At 45.0% G+C, this 17,206-nt stretch overlaps 1 protein-coding gene across 4 annotated transcripts in view; it reads right to left on the bottom strand.

The window, feature by feature from the left end:
- Positions 1-904: 904 nt before the first annotated feature.
- Prr14l (proline rich 14 like) overlaps positions 905-17,206 on the bottom strand; it is a 55,834-nt gene continuing 39,532 nt past the window's right edge. For 3 of the 4 annotated variants that reach the window (XM_069994472.1, XM_069994474.1, XM_069994476.1), the window contains 2 exons: positions 7,373-7,444; positions 905-4,950 (listed from right to left, as the gene is read on the bottom strand). In XM_069994472.1, the coding sequence (XP_069850573.1) occupies positions 4,674-4,950; positions 7,373-7,444 (349 nt within the window). In that variant the 3' untranslated portion in view covers positions 905-4,673. Of the gene's footprint in view, positions 4,951-7,372; positions 7,445-16,895; positions 16,951-17,206 lie in introns of all 4 variants that reach the window. The other variant, XM_069994475.1, reaches the window with a different exon arrangement.

Here is a 17,206-nt window from a genome sequence, read left to right as displayed (position 1 = left end):
TGTTCAAGGTGAGTGCTCTACCACTTGAGAGCACCACTTCGGACTTTTTTGTGATTAATTGGAGATTAAGTGTCTCTCCGACTTTCCTGCCCAGGCTGGCTTTGGAACTATGATCCAGTCTCAGCCTCCTGAGTAGCTAGGATTACAGGTATGAGCCACCTGTGTGGCTGTGAAACCCAAAAATCTATTAACTGGCAAAAAGCCAGAACTGGAAGAGCTATGATTATTACAACAGCTCAAGGCCTGGAGTTCAAGCCTTAGTACTGGCACCCTCTCCCCCACACAAAGCAAAGAATTCTAAATAAAAACAAAGTAATACTATAAAAACAACACAAAACCCCAGTTGAGCACCGGTGGCTCATGCCTGTAATCCTAGCTACTTTAGAGGCTGAGAACTAAGGATTACAGTTTGAAGCCAGCCCAGTAAAACAGTCCTGGAAAGATTCTTATCTCCAATTAACTACTCAAAAACCAGAAGTGGAGCTGTGGCTCAGTGGTAGAACTCTTTTTTTTTTTTTTTTTTTTTTTGGCGGTTGTGGGGCTTGAACTCTGGGCCTGGGCGCTGTCCCTCAGCTCTTCAGCTCAAGGCGAGCGCTCTACCACTTGAGCTACAGCACCACTTCCGGTTTTCTGGTGGTTTATTGGAGATAGGAGTCTCATGGTCTCTCCTGCCCGGGCTGGCTTTGAACCGCGATCCTCAGATCTCAGCCTCCTGAGTAGCTAGGATTACAGGCGTGAGCCACCGGCGCCCGGCTAGTGGTAGAACTCTTAACCTTGACCAAAAAGAGCTGAGGGACAGAACTCAAGCCCTAAGTTCAAGACTCACAACTGACAAAAAAAAAAAAAAATCAAACTCTTATTACATAACAGTAAAGGTCTAAGCACACCATAAGAACAGAATCTGAAAGGTGTTCAAAAAATTTATTTCCATAAATTAATACACATAACAGTGGGCATTTGGGTCACAAACTACTAAACAGAAAAGGAACAGCAGGGACATCCTGTATGCCAATGTTACCCAAAATGTACAAATTTTCACTCAACTATTGACCATGATAATAGAGACACTTGAGGCAGCTATTTACTGGCCCAAACCTCAGCTCAAGGAGACGCAGAGGCCACTCACCGAGAATTGAAGTTCAATCTAGTACCAGAGAAGGGCTTGTGCTGACAGCTGACAAGCACCAAATCTGAGCATGCTGTGCTGGGTGGCAGGTGACAAAAGACCCCATGCACAGCCCACTTTGTCTTCCCTGCTCCCTGTGGGACAAGGTGCTAATATGGAACTGTCATTCTAGCCACATTGTCCCCTTCCCTAGCCAGCGGTATGTAACTCATTTAGTTCAGGAAAGAGCCTTCTACTGATATGAATGCAGACAATGATATTCTGCACATCTGGCCAATTATTTATACTTTGGATATAGCCACCTACACTGTGGTTATTTAAATGGTTCTTTCCATGATGGGGGAGGGGGGAAGCTTACAGAAATCAAACTAAACAAGGGTATGAAAGAAAGCACCAACTGCACTCGTCCCTCCCCAGGTAATGGGAGAAAAGCATCACTGCCTAAAGGTTGGTCTTTCACAGATCTTGTGATGTACATGGTACAGACGAGAGGGAACCCCAGCTTGGAGATGATTCGGCTGTACTGTGACCCTGGACCTGCTGTCCCATCTTCACCCTGGTGGCCGGGTGGCCAGGGGATGATCCCCCAGGGAAGGGATGTCCAAAGTGGGATCTGGAGTTGATCAAAAGACCCCTTTTTAGGCAGAACTGTGACATAATGTCATGATTTTTTCACAGCTCTTAAGAGGAGCGCTGAATTTGGGGATTCACAGCATGAGTTTCTGAGCTCTTTTGGCTCCACGTAAGGCAAACGCTACATACGTGTTTCCACGGCACTTCCCTCTCTGCTTTACCAGGCAATGAGGTACGTCCAAACTAATGCAGAAGTGAGGCTGGGAAGGAGGCTAAGAGAGAGAAAAAAAAAAAAGAGATGGGAGGGGAGGAAGTTGGTATGGGTAGAAATGGAAAGATGGGCAAGGAGTTGGGCACAATCCTGACTGGACCTGAGATTTCTCCTCTCTTCCCATGGCACGAAAACACTAAATTTCTGGAGGTGTTATACTTCTGTAAGTTGTATTTAATGCTAACTTCCTACTACTTGGGGTAAGTGAGAAACTACCAGCTCCCAACAGATTTCCCATTGTTCTGGGCAGGTGATAGGCCAGCAGCTGACTAATGTCTTCTGCTGTGGCCAGAGGCTGTATGTTCCACTGATAACCCTGACCCTGGCTCATCAGTGGTGAAACCAGATATTGGCTAAGCTCAAAGGATCAACTTCAGGTGAGTACTGAAGTTTCTAACAGGGGGGCTCCTCCTTGCCCCCCTGAAGAGCCCTCACTACAGAGCAAGCCAAGAATTACAGGCAGGTTGGGCAAGGTGGCTCATGCTTATAGTCCCAGTACTTGGGAGGCCAAGTATAGTTCCAGGCCTGCCTAGGGTTACACAGCCAAGTTCCAGCAAGGCCAGCCTAAGCTACAGAATGAGACCCTGTCGCTAATAAAACAAAATACAACCAAAAATCAAAGAGTGGTGGGGTTGGCCCCAGAGCAGCTTTGCCCTACATTCCTCTAGTCCTCTGGTCCAAGATGGCCATGTTCTAGATCACTGTTCCTGGCGCTTTCAAGTATCATGACTGAGGACCCAACATGAAAGATCTGTCTTGGTGATGGTCCTACGGCTGAGCCCACCTCGACTCCTGCCTCAGCTGACTCCCCGCTCATTGATGAGTGCCACCCATGCCCTCCCTGCAGCAAAAGGGCAGAGAAGCAATATGAGAGGCTGGAAACCAGTTTGGGAAGGGAGAAGTGTTGAGGTGACACACACAGAATGTGTCCATAGTGTCTGGACAAGGTATAGAATAAGAGAATGTGGTCCCCATTGTTCAGAGCCAGCATGGGAAGCCGGTGCCTCTTGTAATCAAGTCAGGCTATGACTACAGCAGCCCCAAGGATGAGCAGGCATGATACGCAGTTATAGAAAAGGCAGGCCTGGAAGACAGACTTTTCCTGTTTAGGTCAGTTTTTCTACTCCAGAGTAGCACAAACAACCTACAAAGGAAAGGCACATAGAGATCCCTTCACCCCCACCCTATCTTCCCACCAGCAAATGGGGAATGCAAGAATCCGAGGAGAGTTGTCAGCCAACACTTCCGGACAGCACTGCTTGCTCTTCTCCATGAATTCCATCAGCGGCTGCTTCGTGGCAGTGGTTCGGGGGAGGATGAGAAGAGGTAACCAGTGTCTTAAGGGTGCCTGAGCATCTCACTTGCTAGCTAGGGAATGTTCTTTAAACCCTTACACACACACACACACACACACACATACACACACACACCAAAAAGATACAAGGACAAACCACAGGAGAGGAGGGGTGGGGGAGGGAGGCTGGCACACAGGGAAAGACTACCTTTAGGCCTACTAACTCCTCTCACACACACACACAGAAAGCCAGTTACTTCTGGCAGTTGACATTTCTAGTAGGTCTGACACAAGACCCAGGGTACACTAGGTGCCCTTAAAACAGGGTCGGTGGTAGAAATTTGGGGACCCCATTGTAAGAATGTGTCTTAGCATCTGAACTATGACCTGACTCTCTCTCAGTCTTAGAGCAGGCCACTGGGACAGCTCTTGCCAGGAACCATGGTGCCCAACTTGGCTCTACACCAACACTGCAGATAAAGTCACACTCATAAGCAGACAGGATTGAGAAGAACGATGGAAAGAGCACTACCCTCTTGAGCTACACTAGAAGTTGGAGATGAGGAGGGACGGCTTGGAACATATGAATGAGAAAATGTCCTTGTGTGAAGATAACTGGTCCAATGCCTGCGAATAATTTATTCTCTTAAGACATGTGTTGTCTTTCTCCTCTTAAAACCTGTTTGAAAATCACATTTAAAGGCCCCAGACATGCAGCAAAAATACAAAAGGATAAAAATAATAAAAAATAAAATACATGAAAATCATCAACACCACAACATTAAAAAAGTGCAACTTACTTTGAGTGGGGCCTGATTGGCTCCTCTGGCACTAGTGACCCAAAGTCACAGAAGGGAGAAAATGATGCAAAAAGCACACACACACACACACATACACACACACACACACACAGAGGTCTCAGGCAAACAGACTCAGAAGGATTAGAAAACATCATCTCTTCTTGATTACTGAAATGAGCAGGTGAGACCACACAGGACAGGAGGCTGGGACCCCCTCCCCAGGCCAGGCTTCTGAGTAATCTTGGTCTAGCACCACTGTAAATGAAGTGGAACTTTCATGTGGACGTGCAAATACTGTGAGTCCTCGGAATCCTAGTGTTGCTTAAGTTGCATGAGCTTCTTTCCCCATGGATGGCAGACCCTTGCAGGCGGTGGCCAGACACCACTGGGGACCATTACCAGGAGAACAGGAGCATTCCTGAGGTTCTTGTACTCAGCAGTAGAAGTAGAGGACCCTCCTTCACCAGCTTTTAAAAAGACTGCACCTCAAAATGGATAAAAGTTCACCAAATGGGCGTCGTGAGTGGTTTAGGTGTAGGGCAAAATTAAGGAATCTCTTCCAGGGAGGTGCAAAAAATCTCAAATTGAGATCTCCAACAGGACTGTTTCTCAGCAGCCTGATGACTGCTCCTTTTCCTCTTCCTTGGCAAAGAAGGTCTCCAGTTCCATCAGCTTCTGTATCAAAAGAGCATCCAGCTCTCGACCCTGCAGAGCCGCCTTCTGGGCCCTGGTGAAGCTGCCTGTCAGCTTGACTTTACCTCGAGCTTTCCTCTTTCGAGGGACTGTAAAATCCTGAAATTCTAAAACTCGCTTCCTTTTCTGTTGGCTGACTGAGATTAGTGTACCATTCCGTTCCTTGGGTTCCTCAAAGATGGTCTCTAAACACCTGAGGATAGAGCACAAAACAAAATCAACAGATAACTCACAGGGCTCCAACACTTCCTGTCAATAGGGAAACTGGGATATCATAGGTTGTGACCAGATTTAAAGGCCTCATCAGTGGGAACCAAGTCAACATGGGCTCACTGGTGAGAATGTAATTGGCCAGTGGGGAGCACTGTGTATCATGTGACCCATACTGACATGCTGATAAGGACCCACTGTTAGAAACTGAATGGATCCAATGTCCAATCAATGGAACCAACTGATTTAATCTACAAGAACAAAAACCAAAAACAAACAAAAAAGAATCCTCAAAACTGAACAATACAAATCCTATAAAAACAGTCCTTCTCGGATTTGGTCTATAATTTGCTGGCCCATGTCATTTATCTCGAACTGTAGTAAGAAATTGAGTGCTGGTGGCTAGTAACTATAACCCTAGCAACTCAGGAGGTTGAGATCTAAGGAATGAGGTTTAAATCCAAGCAATTCTTTAACTCCAAGCCCCATTACCAGTAAACACACATATACCCCAAAGGAAAGAAAGCTTGCTTCAGTTTAGTACAGAGGTATGTCGATTCATGTGTCAATGGCTATCTAGTACAATCCACTGAAAGGATGGGTCAAAATCCATTGAGAATCTAGTAATGGATATTTCAGGTCACAATATAATGGTCTTATACAAAATGTCATAGAGCACAGGTACAAAAATCCCAAGAGGACTGGGAAGGTGGCTCAATGGTAGAGGGCTTGCCTTGCATGCATGAGGCCCTGGGTTCGATTCCTCAGCACCACATAAGCAGAAAAAGCCGGAAGTGGTGCTGTGGCTCAAGTGGTGGAGCCCTAGCCTTGAGCTGAAGAGCTGAGGGATAGCGTCCAGGCCCAGAGTTCAGGCCCCACAAGTGACAAAAAAAAAAAAAAAAAAAAAAAAAAAAAAAAAAAAAAAAATCCCAAGATGAAGTCCCAGGGCTTTTGCCTGGGCAAAAAAAAAAGAAAAGATAAATGTCATTTATTTGAACCAAATTCAGACCCAAAGGTGGTTAAGTGAAACTGAATTTGGGTTTGGAATCCTATCTGAAGATCAGTGGTAAAGTCAGTAGTAGCTAGCCAGTCTGCGTACTTGGTAAAAACACTACCACAGAGCTGGGAAGGTGGCTGAGTGGTAGAGCGCTTGCCTTGCATGCATGAGGCCCTGGGTTCGATTCTTCAGCACCACATAAGCAAAAAGAAAAAAGCCAGGGCTGGGAAGGTGGCTCAGTGGTAGAGCGCTTGCCTTGCATGCCTGAGGCCCAGGGTTCGATTCCTCAGCACCACATAAGCAAAAAAAAAAAAAAAAAAAAGCCGGAAGTGGCGCTGTGGCTCAAGTGGTAGAGTGCTAGCCTTGAGCTGAAAAGCTGAGGGACAGTGCCCAGACCCAGAGTTCAGGCCCCACGACCGGACCCCCCCCCAAAAAAAAGAAAAGAAAAGAAAAGAAAAAAGCCAGAAGTGGCGCTGTGGCTTAAGTAGTAGAGTGCTAGCCTTGAGCTGAAAAGCTGAGGGACAGCGCCCAGACCCAGAGTTCAGGCCCCAGACCCCCCCCCCAAAAAAAAAAAAAAAAAAAGAAAAGAAAAAAGCCAGAAGTGGTGCTGTGGCTCAAGTGGTAGAGCGCTAGCCTTGAGCTGAAGAGCTGAGGGACAGCGCCCAGGCCCAGAGTTCAGGCCCCAGGACCGGACCCAAACAAAAACAAAAACAAAAAACCCAAAAAACACCATAACAAACCAGAGGAGGCTTCTGCGTCTATCTAGGCCACATGGATTTCTTCCCTGTCCTATCATGACTTGGGCTCAAGAGTAGGGAACTAGCCCAGTGCAAGTGGCTCACACCTGTAATCCTATCTACTCAGGAGGCTGAGATCTGAGGGTCATGGTTCAAAGCCAGCCTGAGCACGAAAGTCGTGAGACTTTTTTTTTTGGGTCCTGTCATTGGACCTGAACTCTGGGCCTGGATGCTGTCCCTCAGCTCTTCAGCTCAAGGCTAGCACTCTACCACTTGAGCCACAGTGCCACTCCCGGCTTTTTTCTTTTTTCTTATGTGGTGCTGAGGAATCGAACCCAGGGCCTCAGGCATTCAAGGCAAGCGCTCTACCACTGAGCTACCTTCCCAGCCCAGTCGTGAGACTCTTATCTCCAATAAATCACTAGAAAACTGGAAGTGGCACTGTGGCTCAAGTGGTAGAGTGCTTGCCTTGAGCTACAGAGTGCAGGGACAGCGCCCAAGCCCCACGACTGACCCCCCCACCCCCAATAAAAAAGCAGGGAACTAAAACCATCAGTTCTAGTTATTTCAACAACCCAATACTGGCAGAGCTGAACAAGCCTTTTCTATAGTAAAGGATTAGAGATTTACAACAGAGTTATACCTTCTCTTTCATCCCAGTCATGTCCTACCTGTTTGCAGGAGGAGATTTGTAGTTCTTGTTGGTGTATATTTCTTCTAAACTGAATTCTTTCTTTTTTAACCTAAAAAGAGAAAAAATAAATTCTTCAGGGCCTCTACTTTATCTTATATTTTATATAGTGCCAGTACTGGGGTAGGAACTCAGGACCTCACATGTTTTTTCCCTCTACCAGCTAATCCACACTTCCACTTCTGGCTTTCTGCTAGTTCACTGGAGATAAATTTCTCAGCGGATGGCTTTGAACCATAATCCTCAGATCTCAGCCTCTTTATGTCCTTCAAAGAAAATATAGATTAGATTGGTTTCTCAACTCTACCATTTCCATTTGCTTACTCCAAATCTTTCTGTTAATACATTGACATGTGTCTTGGGTGAACAACAGGTTTTCTTGTTTTCTTTCCCAGAGTGTCAATCTTCAACTTTATCAAACTAGGTCCATGTATGGAATTAGCAGGAATGATGTTTGGATTTTTATCTTGTGTGTGTGCTAATACTGGAGCTGAACTCAGGGCCTGGGCATTGTCCCTTAGCATTTTTGCTCAGGGCTGATGCCTAAATCTGACCATAGGAAATTCCTGTATGTTCCTCATAGGATTGGGATAAGTCAAACATATTTTAGGACACCATGGAAATCTGGGTACAGTAGCAGTTTTCTTGCTGGGTAATGGTAGCTCATGCCTGTAACTCTAGCTAAAGATCTGAGAACTGAGGTTTGAAGCCAGCACAAGCAGAAAAATTCAGGAGTCTCCGATCTCCAATTAACAACTAAAAAAGCTAGAAGTGGAGCTGTGGTTCAAGTGGCAGTACATCAGCCTTGCTCATAAAAATCAAGTGAGAGCATGAGGCTCTGAGTTCAAACCCTAGCGTTGGGGCTGGGAAGGTGGCTCAGTGGTAGAGTGCTTGCCTTGCATGCATGAGGCCCTAGGTTCAATTCCTCAGCACCACATAAGCAGAAAAGGCCTGAAGTGGGACTGAGGCTCAAGTGGTAGAGTGCTAGTCTACAGCTGAGCTGACGGACAGCACCCAGGCCCAGAGCTCAAGCCCTTGACTGACAAAAGAAAACAAAAACCAGCGCCACTTATATATACACACACACACCTTTTTCCTTTCCTTTGCTATGTTGCTATGTTGCCCAGTCTAATTTCAAGCTTATGGGCTTAAGAGGGCCTCTGCCTGAGTCTTCCTAATGGTCAGAACAGGCCATGCCACTATACCAAGATTCATGCTTAAAACAACAACAAAACCTCCCCAAAATATTTAGTTTTATTTATTCTTTGCCGTACTAGGGTTTGAATTCATGCCTCCAGCCTTTTTTGCTTTTGTTTTTTTCTTTGTCCATCATAGGGCTTGAACTCTGGGCCTGGACCCTGTCCCTGAGCTCTTCAGCTCAAGGCGAGTGCTCTACCACTTGAGCCACAGTGCCACTTCCTTGGTTTTTTTTTTTTTTTGGGTCTGGTCGTGGGACCTGAACTCTAGGCCTGGGCGCTCTCCCTTAGCTCTTTAGCTCAAGGCTAGCGCTCTACCACTTGAGCCATAGCACCACTTCTGGCTTTTTTTTTTTTTTTTTGCTTATGTGGTGCTGAGGAATCGAACCCAGGGCCTCATGCATGCAAGGCAAGTGCTCTACCACTGAGCCACCTTCCCAGCCCCACTTCCTTGTTTTTTAATTTGTGCTGGTCCTGGGGCTTGAACTCAGGACCTGGCCACTGTCCCTGAGCTATTTTACTTGGGGCTAGTGCTCTACACTTAACCCAAACTCATGTTAATCACTTGCTTTTTCCTGGGGATGGCCTGGACCACAATCCCATTTATGCTTCTCACTGGAGCTGTGATGACAGGCTTGCCTAATCACACCAGCCTTTTCTGCTGAAGGGAGTTTCATGAACTTATTTGGTTAGAACCATGATCTTCCCAATCACAGCCTCTCCTGTAGCTGGGATGACAGCCCTTAGTGAGCACCAATTCCCAGCATAAAAACTGTTTTGTTTGTTTGTTTTGTCAGTCATGGGGCTTGAACTCTGGGCTGGGCACTGTCCCTGTGCTCTTCAGCTCGAGTTGAGAGCTTTACCGCTTGAGCCACAGAGCCACTTACATTTTTCTAGTGGTTTATTGAAGATTAAGAGTCTCACAGACTTTCCTGCCTGGGCTGGTCTTGAAAGTGATCCTCAGATTTTAGCCTCCTGAGTAGCTAGGATTACAGGCATGAGCCACTGGTGCCTGGAAAAACTTTTGTTCTTTTGCTTGGCAGTGCCAGGGATCAATCCAGGGCTTGGTGTATCTACTCTACCAGTAAACATTTAGTCTTACCATTTAACATGTATAAATAACTGGTTTATTGAGATGTTCACAAGATAACTAATGATCACTATTCTAGCCTAGAATACATTCATAACCTCTAAAGGAAACCTTGTACCTGTTACCTTTGATTTGTTCTGAAACTTACCACTTGGTAACTGTTGAGCTACTTTTTTTTTGGGGGGGGGGGTCCGGTCATGGGGCCTGAGCGCTGTCCCTCATGTTAAGCTACTTTTAGTCTCTCATGCTTTTTTCTTTCTTTGTGCCAGGGCCTGGGCACTGTCCCTGAGGTTTTTTGATCAAAGATAGCTAACTCTGCCTGAGGCACAGCTCCACTTTCTGGCTTTTTGTTAGTTAACTGAAGAAAAGTCTCATGCTTGGGCTGGGTTTGAACTGCAGTCTTCAGATCTCAGCCTCCTGAGCAGCTAAAATTACAGGGATGAGCCACTGGTGCTCAGCTGCTTTTGAGACAGGGTATCACTATTTATGACACACTTGTTTTAGTCTTCCAAGTGTTGTGATTACAAGGGTGCTTGACAGTGCCCAGCTTGTTTGTACTTTTTTTTTTTTGTCGGTCATGGGGCTTGACCTTAGGCCTGGGAACTGTTCCTGAGCTCTGCAGCTCAAGGTAAGTGCTCTACCACTTGAACCACAGTGTCATTTTGATTTTCTGATGGTTAATTGGAGATAGGAATCTCACGGACTTTCCGGCTGGGCTGGCTTCCAACCATGATCCTCAGATCTCACCTCCTGAGTAACTAGGATTACAGGCATAAGCCATCAGTGCCAAGCCCTTCCAGCTTTTTTTTGTGTATATGGTACTGAGGAATCCAACCCAGGGCTTCATGCATGCTACGAAGTACTCTACCACTAAGCCACATTCCCAGCCCTGTGTAGTAAGTTTTGAAATAGGGAAGTGCCAACTAGCTTGCCTAGCATGCAGGAAGCCCTGGGTTTGATTCCTCAGTACCACATACACAGAAAAAGCCTGAAGTGGCGCTGTGGCTCAAGTGGTAGAGCATTAGCCTTGAGCAAAAGAAGCTGAGGGACAGTGCCTAGGCCCTGAGTTCAAATCCCAGGACTGGCCAAAAAAAAAAAAAAAGACACATGATATTTATGTACTTCTTCATCCACACATCCCCAGTACTGTTTATCAGATCTGAACTAATCACTGAACCAGGCACTGGAGAAACAGAGGCAAGAGATACCACCTCTGACACCAAGAAATGCACCCTCTACTTTTTTTTTCTTGGACAGTCATGGGGCTTGAACTCTGAGCCTGAGCTCAGAGTTTACTGGAGATAAAGAGTTTCACAGCTTTTCCTGCCCAGGCTGGCTTTGAACTGTGATACTCAGATCTCAGCCTCCTGAGTAGCTAGGATTATAGGTGTGAGCCACCAGCACCCGGCTTCACCCTCTACCTCTTTTTAAACTAAGTGGCTTTAACACAAGACAAGAACACAGGTGGTAGGACAGGACACATGGGCTTCTCCTCTGGCCTCACAAAGCACTGGGCAGAACCAGGAAGAGACCATCAGGATGTTGTAAACAGTGCTATCAGAATTCTCTAGCTGTATCATGATGATCACTACAGAAGAAAATACAATAGTTCTGAAAGCTTAAGAGCATGGTGCTGGCATCTCTGGGCCTCCAATGGAGGCATCATGGTAAATGGCATTGTAATGCTGAGTGATAATTCAGTCCAGGCTCTGCTGGACCACTACTCTGGATCAGAGGTGAGGTGAGATACCATGGAAATAGAAGCCTGGCAAGGGAGGCTGCTCACCAAATGGTAACTGGGCAGCAGAGAGCTAGAGTACATTTTTTATTTTCTTGCTGGTCGTGGGGTCTGAACTCTGGGCCTAGGCACGGTCCCTCAGCTATTCAGCTTAAGGCTAGCGCTCTACCACTTGAGCCACAGTTCCACTTCTGGCCTTTTCTGCTTATGTGGTGCTGAGGATTTGAACTCAGGGCCTCATGCATGCAAGGCAAGTACTCTACCACTGAGCCACCTTCCCAGCCTTTGTCTTTTTATATTGATTTTAACAAAATGTTTATTTTGTCAGGTATCAGGATGGCAACTCCTGCCTTCAAGTTAGGAGCATTTGCATGGTAGATCTTCTTTCATCCCTTCACTCGGAATTTGTTTTTGCCACTGGATTAATTTTGTTACTGTTTTGTTGATGATATTTTGGGAGGGGGGTAGGGGGGATTGGTTATGTGGCTTGAACGCTGGGCCTGGCACTGTCCCTGAGCTCTTCAGCTCAAAGTGAGCGTTCTACCACTTGAGCCACAGCACCACTTCCGGTTTTCTGGTGGTTAACTGGAGATAAGAGTCTCACAGACTTTCCTTGCCTGGGCTGACTTTGAACCTCAATCCTCAGATCTCAACCTCCTGAGTAGTATAGGTGTAAGCCACTGGCCCCCAGCTTGTTCATGATTTCTGTATGTATATTCATGTTCTCTGCTGCTTTTAAGATCATTTTTATTTTTGGAATTGTGTAAATTCTATTTTTAGCTTTACTTATTTTTCAGATAGTGTTTTACATTTTTTGCTTGCCTAGGGACCACTGTGTAGCTGAAATTACTGATATATACCACCATGATCATTTATTGAGACTACCTTTTTGCCTGGCGGATCCTTAAACTCCAATCTTCTTCTTCTTCTTCTTTTTTTTTTTGGTCCGGTCATGGGGCCTGAACTCTGGGCCGGGACGCTGTCCCTCAGCTCTTCAGCTCAAGGCTAGTGCTCTACCATTTGAGCCACAGTGCCACTTCCGGCTTTTTTCTTTTTGCTTATGTGGTGCTGAGGAATCGAACCCAGGGCCTCAGGCATGCAAGGCAAGTGCTCTACCACTGAGCCACCTTCCCAGCTCCAAACTCCAATCTTGTTGATCTCCACTTCCTTAGTAGCTCAATTTACAAGTGTAAGCCACCACGTCCAGGTTGCAGCTTTTATATGACTCAAATACGTATGAGTTTCTCTTTTCTTTTTTTTTGGTCAGTCATGGGGCTTCAACTCTGGGCCTGGGCACTGTTCCTCAGCTCTTCAGCTCAAAGTGAGTACTCTACCACTTGAGCCACAATGCTACTTATGGTTTTCTGTTGTTTTACTCGAGATAAGAGTCTCATGGACTTTGCTGCCCAGGCTGGCTCTGAACTGGGATACTCAGCTCTCAGCCTCCTGAGTAGTTAGGATTATAGGCATGAGCCACTGGCGCCCAGCTTCTTTTCTTTTTTTCTAGTACCAAAGTTTTAGTCTTGTCCATGCTGTTTTATAATATTAATGTAGCAAAAAGTTTATTGTCTAAAATTAATGCATTTTTATATAAAACAATTCCATTTTTTTCATGAGGAAGGCAGGTTTAGAGCTTCCAGGAAAAACGGCATGCAACATAGTGTAAGAGGCAACTTAAAAGATACTTTTGGGCTGGGTGCTGGTGGCTCATCCCTGTAATCCTCGCTACTCAGGAGGCTGAGATCTGAGGACCACAGTTCACAGCCAACCCAGGAAGGAAAGTCTGAGAGACTCTTATTTCTAATTAATCACCAGAAAACCGGAAGTGGTACTGTAGCTCAAAGTGATAGAGCTCTAGTTTTGGCAAAAGAACTCAGAGACAGTGCCCAGGCCCCAAGTTCTAGCCCCACAACTTTCACTGATAAGCATCTTGGGATAAAAGGCACACTGCCCTTCAACCAAGCAATGCCATCTTCTTACTTTCTTGAAGAGAACAGCTAAAGAGCTAAAGACCACTCACCAGGCCTCCAGAGACAAAGACTGAACTACTCTACTGTGACTTTTAACTGTTTTACTTGGGCATGTCTTTCTCACCTCCTGCTCCCAATTCTTCCTATTTAACCTGAAGGCAATGCCTTTACCCTGAAGATGGCCGAAGATGTACTGAAGTGCTATCTTCTCATGGCTACCATGTGATAAATTGCCTTCTTTTGTTCTTCACTGTTCTTTATTTGGCATATGGAAACCTGTGGCTGGACTTAACATGGGACTATAGACTTTGGGCCATGGGGTCTAAAAATCCCATTTCACTTTTAACTATAAGAGCAACATAATTACCAACCAGTGACTTTTCAATTCCCTCTCCCTCTCCTCATTGGATTTGTCCCAGTGCTCGGAAATACCCATTATTTTTTAAAACAAGCAAACAAACAATCTTGACTCAAGCCTCAGGGTAGGAAGTAAGAAGGATGGAAGCTAGTTGGAGCAGCAGTCAGCTCAGCAGTCACAGGACTGTGTGTGTGGACTCTGTTGACACACTCTTTAGCCCAATGTGTTCCTGGTGGCTCCCCTGGACCCTGACTGGTTCGACATAATTCTTCCAGTTCAATCTGCTGCTCCAGCCTCACCATCTATCCTCCTTACTCCATCTTCAGTACCAGCTAACAACCCAATCCCAGTGTGACTGGGCAGGTAGACTTTGACCTTGAAACCATCTACAAGTTGTATGATCCAGGCAAATCATGTTGGTGGCCTGTATGCATGCCCACAGCCACTCAACTGTGAGGATGACAGGTCCTGATGGGTGAGGGGTGGGGGGTTGGGGGTGGCACAAGCATCTGGGACAGGGAAGGGAAAGACAGACGACTCCTAGGCTATCCTGGTACTACATTATTCCTTTGGTGCTGGTGAGTGAACCCAGGGCTTGAGACATGCTAAGTTCATATTCTACTAATGAGCTACACCCGCATCCCTGAGGCATTGTATTGAGGTTGAGATATGCTAATGTTATCAGGATATGGCAAAAAATGTTGGTGAACTAGGAAAAACCAGGGGAGACAAATTGCCTATGATAATCAAACTTTGGGTGACAGTGGCTTTTATGTTCTACAAACGAGGCCTAAAGTAAGAAAACAGGCATGTGAGGTGGGTTCCAATTTAGTATCTGAGAAGCTAAATTTATGGGGGTTGTGAATATAGTCCAGTGGTAGAATGTATACTTAGTGTGTAAGGAACTCTGCATCTAATCTCCAGTACCAATGCCTCCAAAAGCAATAAATTGGAAGAACCAACTATATTTTGTCTAGCTGAGCGCTGGTGGCTCATGCCTATAAACCTAGCTACTCAGGAGGCTGAGATCTAAGGATCTTGGTTCAAACCCAGCCAGGACAAGGAAAGTCCATGAGATTTTTTTTTTCTGAGTCCATGAGACTTTTATCTCTACTAAACCACCAGAATAACTGGAAGTGGTGCTGTGGCTCAAATGGTAGAGTGCTAGCCTTGAGCTGAAGAACTGAAGGACAGCACCCAGGTCTAGAGTTCAAGCCCCACAACGACTAACCAAAAAAAAAATCCAAAAAAAAAAAAACCCAAAAAACAACAACCCAGAAACCTCAAGAAACCTTTAGGGAGCTGGGGTTATAGGTTAAGTGGTTGCCTATATGTGCACAAGGCCCTGGGTTTAATTCTTAACAGTCAAACCAGACAAACAAAACAAAAAATACAAAACTTTTAGAGCTAGGACTGTAGCTCTGTATAGAATGATTACCTAATATATGTAAGGACTAAGAGTTTGGTAGGGCTTCTCAGCCCTACCAAAAAATAAATAAAGGAAAAAAGAGTACATCCTTAAACCCTTACAATTTTATACAAATAGTAGCATTCTGTTACAAAGTATATATATGGTAATATAAATTATTGTACTTTTTTTCTTCCTTTAAAGACTATAATGGCATTTTCTTCTTTTGAACTGATCTTCTGTAAATTATTTAATCATCCCTGCATTATGAACTCTTGCCAGGCATGTTGATGCAAACCTGTAATCCTAACACTCAAGAGGTCAAGGAAGGAGGACTGGGAGAGTTTGAGGCCTTATCTCAAAATAAGGAGCAAGGGATATAGCTCAATGGTAGTGCATTTTCCTAGAATATAAAGGGCCCGGGGTTTAATCCACAGCACCACAAGAATTTAGCAAGCACAAAAACAAATAGCAGTGCATGCTGGTACACCTCTACAATCCCAGTACTCAGAAGGCTGAGGCAGGAAGATTTCCAATTTGAGGTCAGCCTGGGGTATATCACCACTATCTCCAAAAACAACAAAATCCATAAAACTAGAAAATCAATATATTAAATATAGGAAAAGTAGAGTGGTAGAAGATTGTAATTAATGGTTAACTGTAATTATTATGTGAATCACTATAATAAATACAGTTGAGATTCTGTACAGAAAATCCTACTTGTTAAGAATTTGTATACTGTCTGCAAGGAGCTTATGGCTCATACCTGTAATCCTAACTACTCAGGAGGCTGAGATCTACAGATCATGGTTCAAAGCCAGCCCAGGCAAAAAAATCTGAGACTCTCCAATAAAACTATTCAGAGGGGGTTGGGAAGGTGGTTCAGTGGTAGAGTGCTTGCCTTGCATGCATGAGACCCTTATGCACCACATAAGCAGAAAAAGCCAGAAGTGGCACTGTAGCTCAAGTGGTAGAGTGCTAGCCATGAGCTGAAGAGCTGAGAGACAGTGCCCATGCCCAGAGTTCAGACCCCATGACCAAAAAAACAAAACAAAACAAACAAACAAAAAAACACAACTATTCATAATGAGCTGGGAATGCGGCTTAGTGGTAGAGAGCTTGCCTAGCATACATGAAGCCCTGGGTTCAATTCCTCAGTACAACATAAAAAGAAAAAGCTGGAAGTGGCTCTGTGACTCAAGTGGAAGAGTGCTAGTCTTGAGCAAAAGAAGCTCAGGGTCAGTGCCCAAGCCCTAAGTTCAAGCCTCAGGACTGGCCAAAAAAAAAAAAAAAAGCCAGAAAGCCAGAAGCAGTGCTGTGTCTTAAGTGGTAGAGTGCTAATCTTGAGCACAAAGAGGCTCAGGGACAGTGCCTAGGCCCTGAGATCAAGCCCCAGGACTGTCAAAAAAGAAATTCTTATTCATATTTTACAGATAAATTCCTGTATAAGGTTAAGGAACTTACCTTGGGTTATTAAGGAAATTCGGTTACATTCCATTTACTGATGAGCAATATTCATCAAAAGAAAATAGAAATCTGGAGATATTCTTAAAAATTAAACTCACAACACATTAAGTCCTTACCCAGTGTTCTCAGCATTGGGAGCTTGGGCTCTGGGCCAGGATAACTTTGACAGACAGACAGAAGCCACATGTGCCATGACTGACACTTAGGACCTAATGCAGGTTTCTAAACTACTGTCTCGATATCGTCACCCAAACCTAATAGGCCAACAGTACTTACCTTCCAGAACTGAGATGAACTGAGATTATGTGCGCACAATACCTGGCACAGTAAGCTCAAAAAAAAAGAAAAGATTAAGGATGGAGCTGGAGGCCTGGCTCAGTGATAGAGCACATGTCTAGCAAGTGTAAAATCCCAAGTTCAAACCCCAGTACCAGCCAAAGAAACAGAACAAAACAAAGCCCCAAAACAACAAAAATTAAAATATCTCTTCTAGGCTAGTACTCTATCACTTGAGCCGCATCTCCAGTAGAAATGTTACAAATATATATTCCATAACTAGAATATACTAAAACACATGGAAATGTAAT

The sequence above is a fragment of the Dipodomys merriami genome, unplaced genomic scaffold, assembly GCF_024711535.1.
Source record: "Dipodomys merriami isolate MVZ:Mamm:240054 unplaced genomic scaffold, mDipMer1.0.p SCAF_45, whole genome shotgun sequence".
NCBI lineage: Eukaryota > Metazoa > Chordata > Mammalia > Rodentia > Heteromyidae > Dipodomys > Dipodomys merriami.
This window is presented reverse-complemented; position numbering and strand designations above follow the sequence as displayed.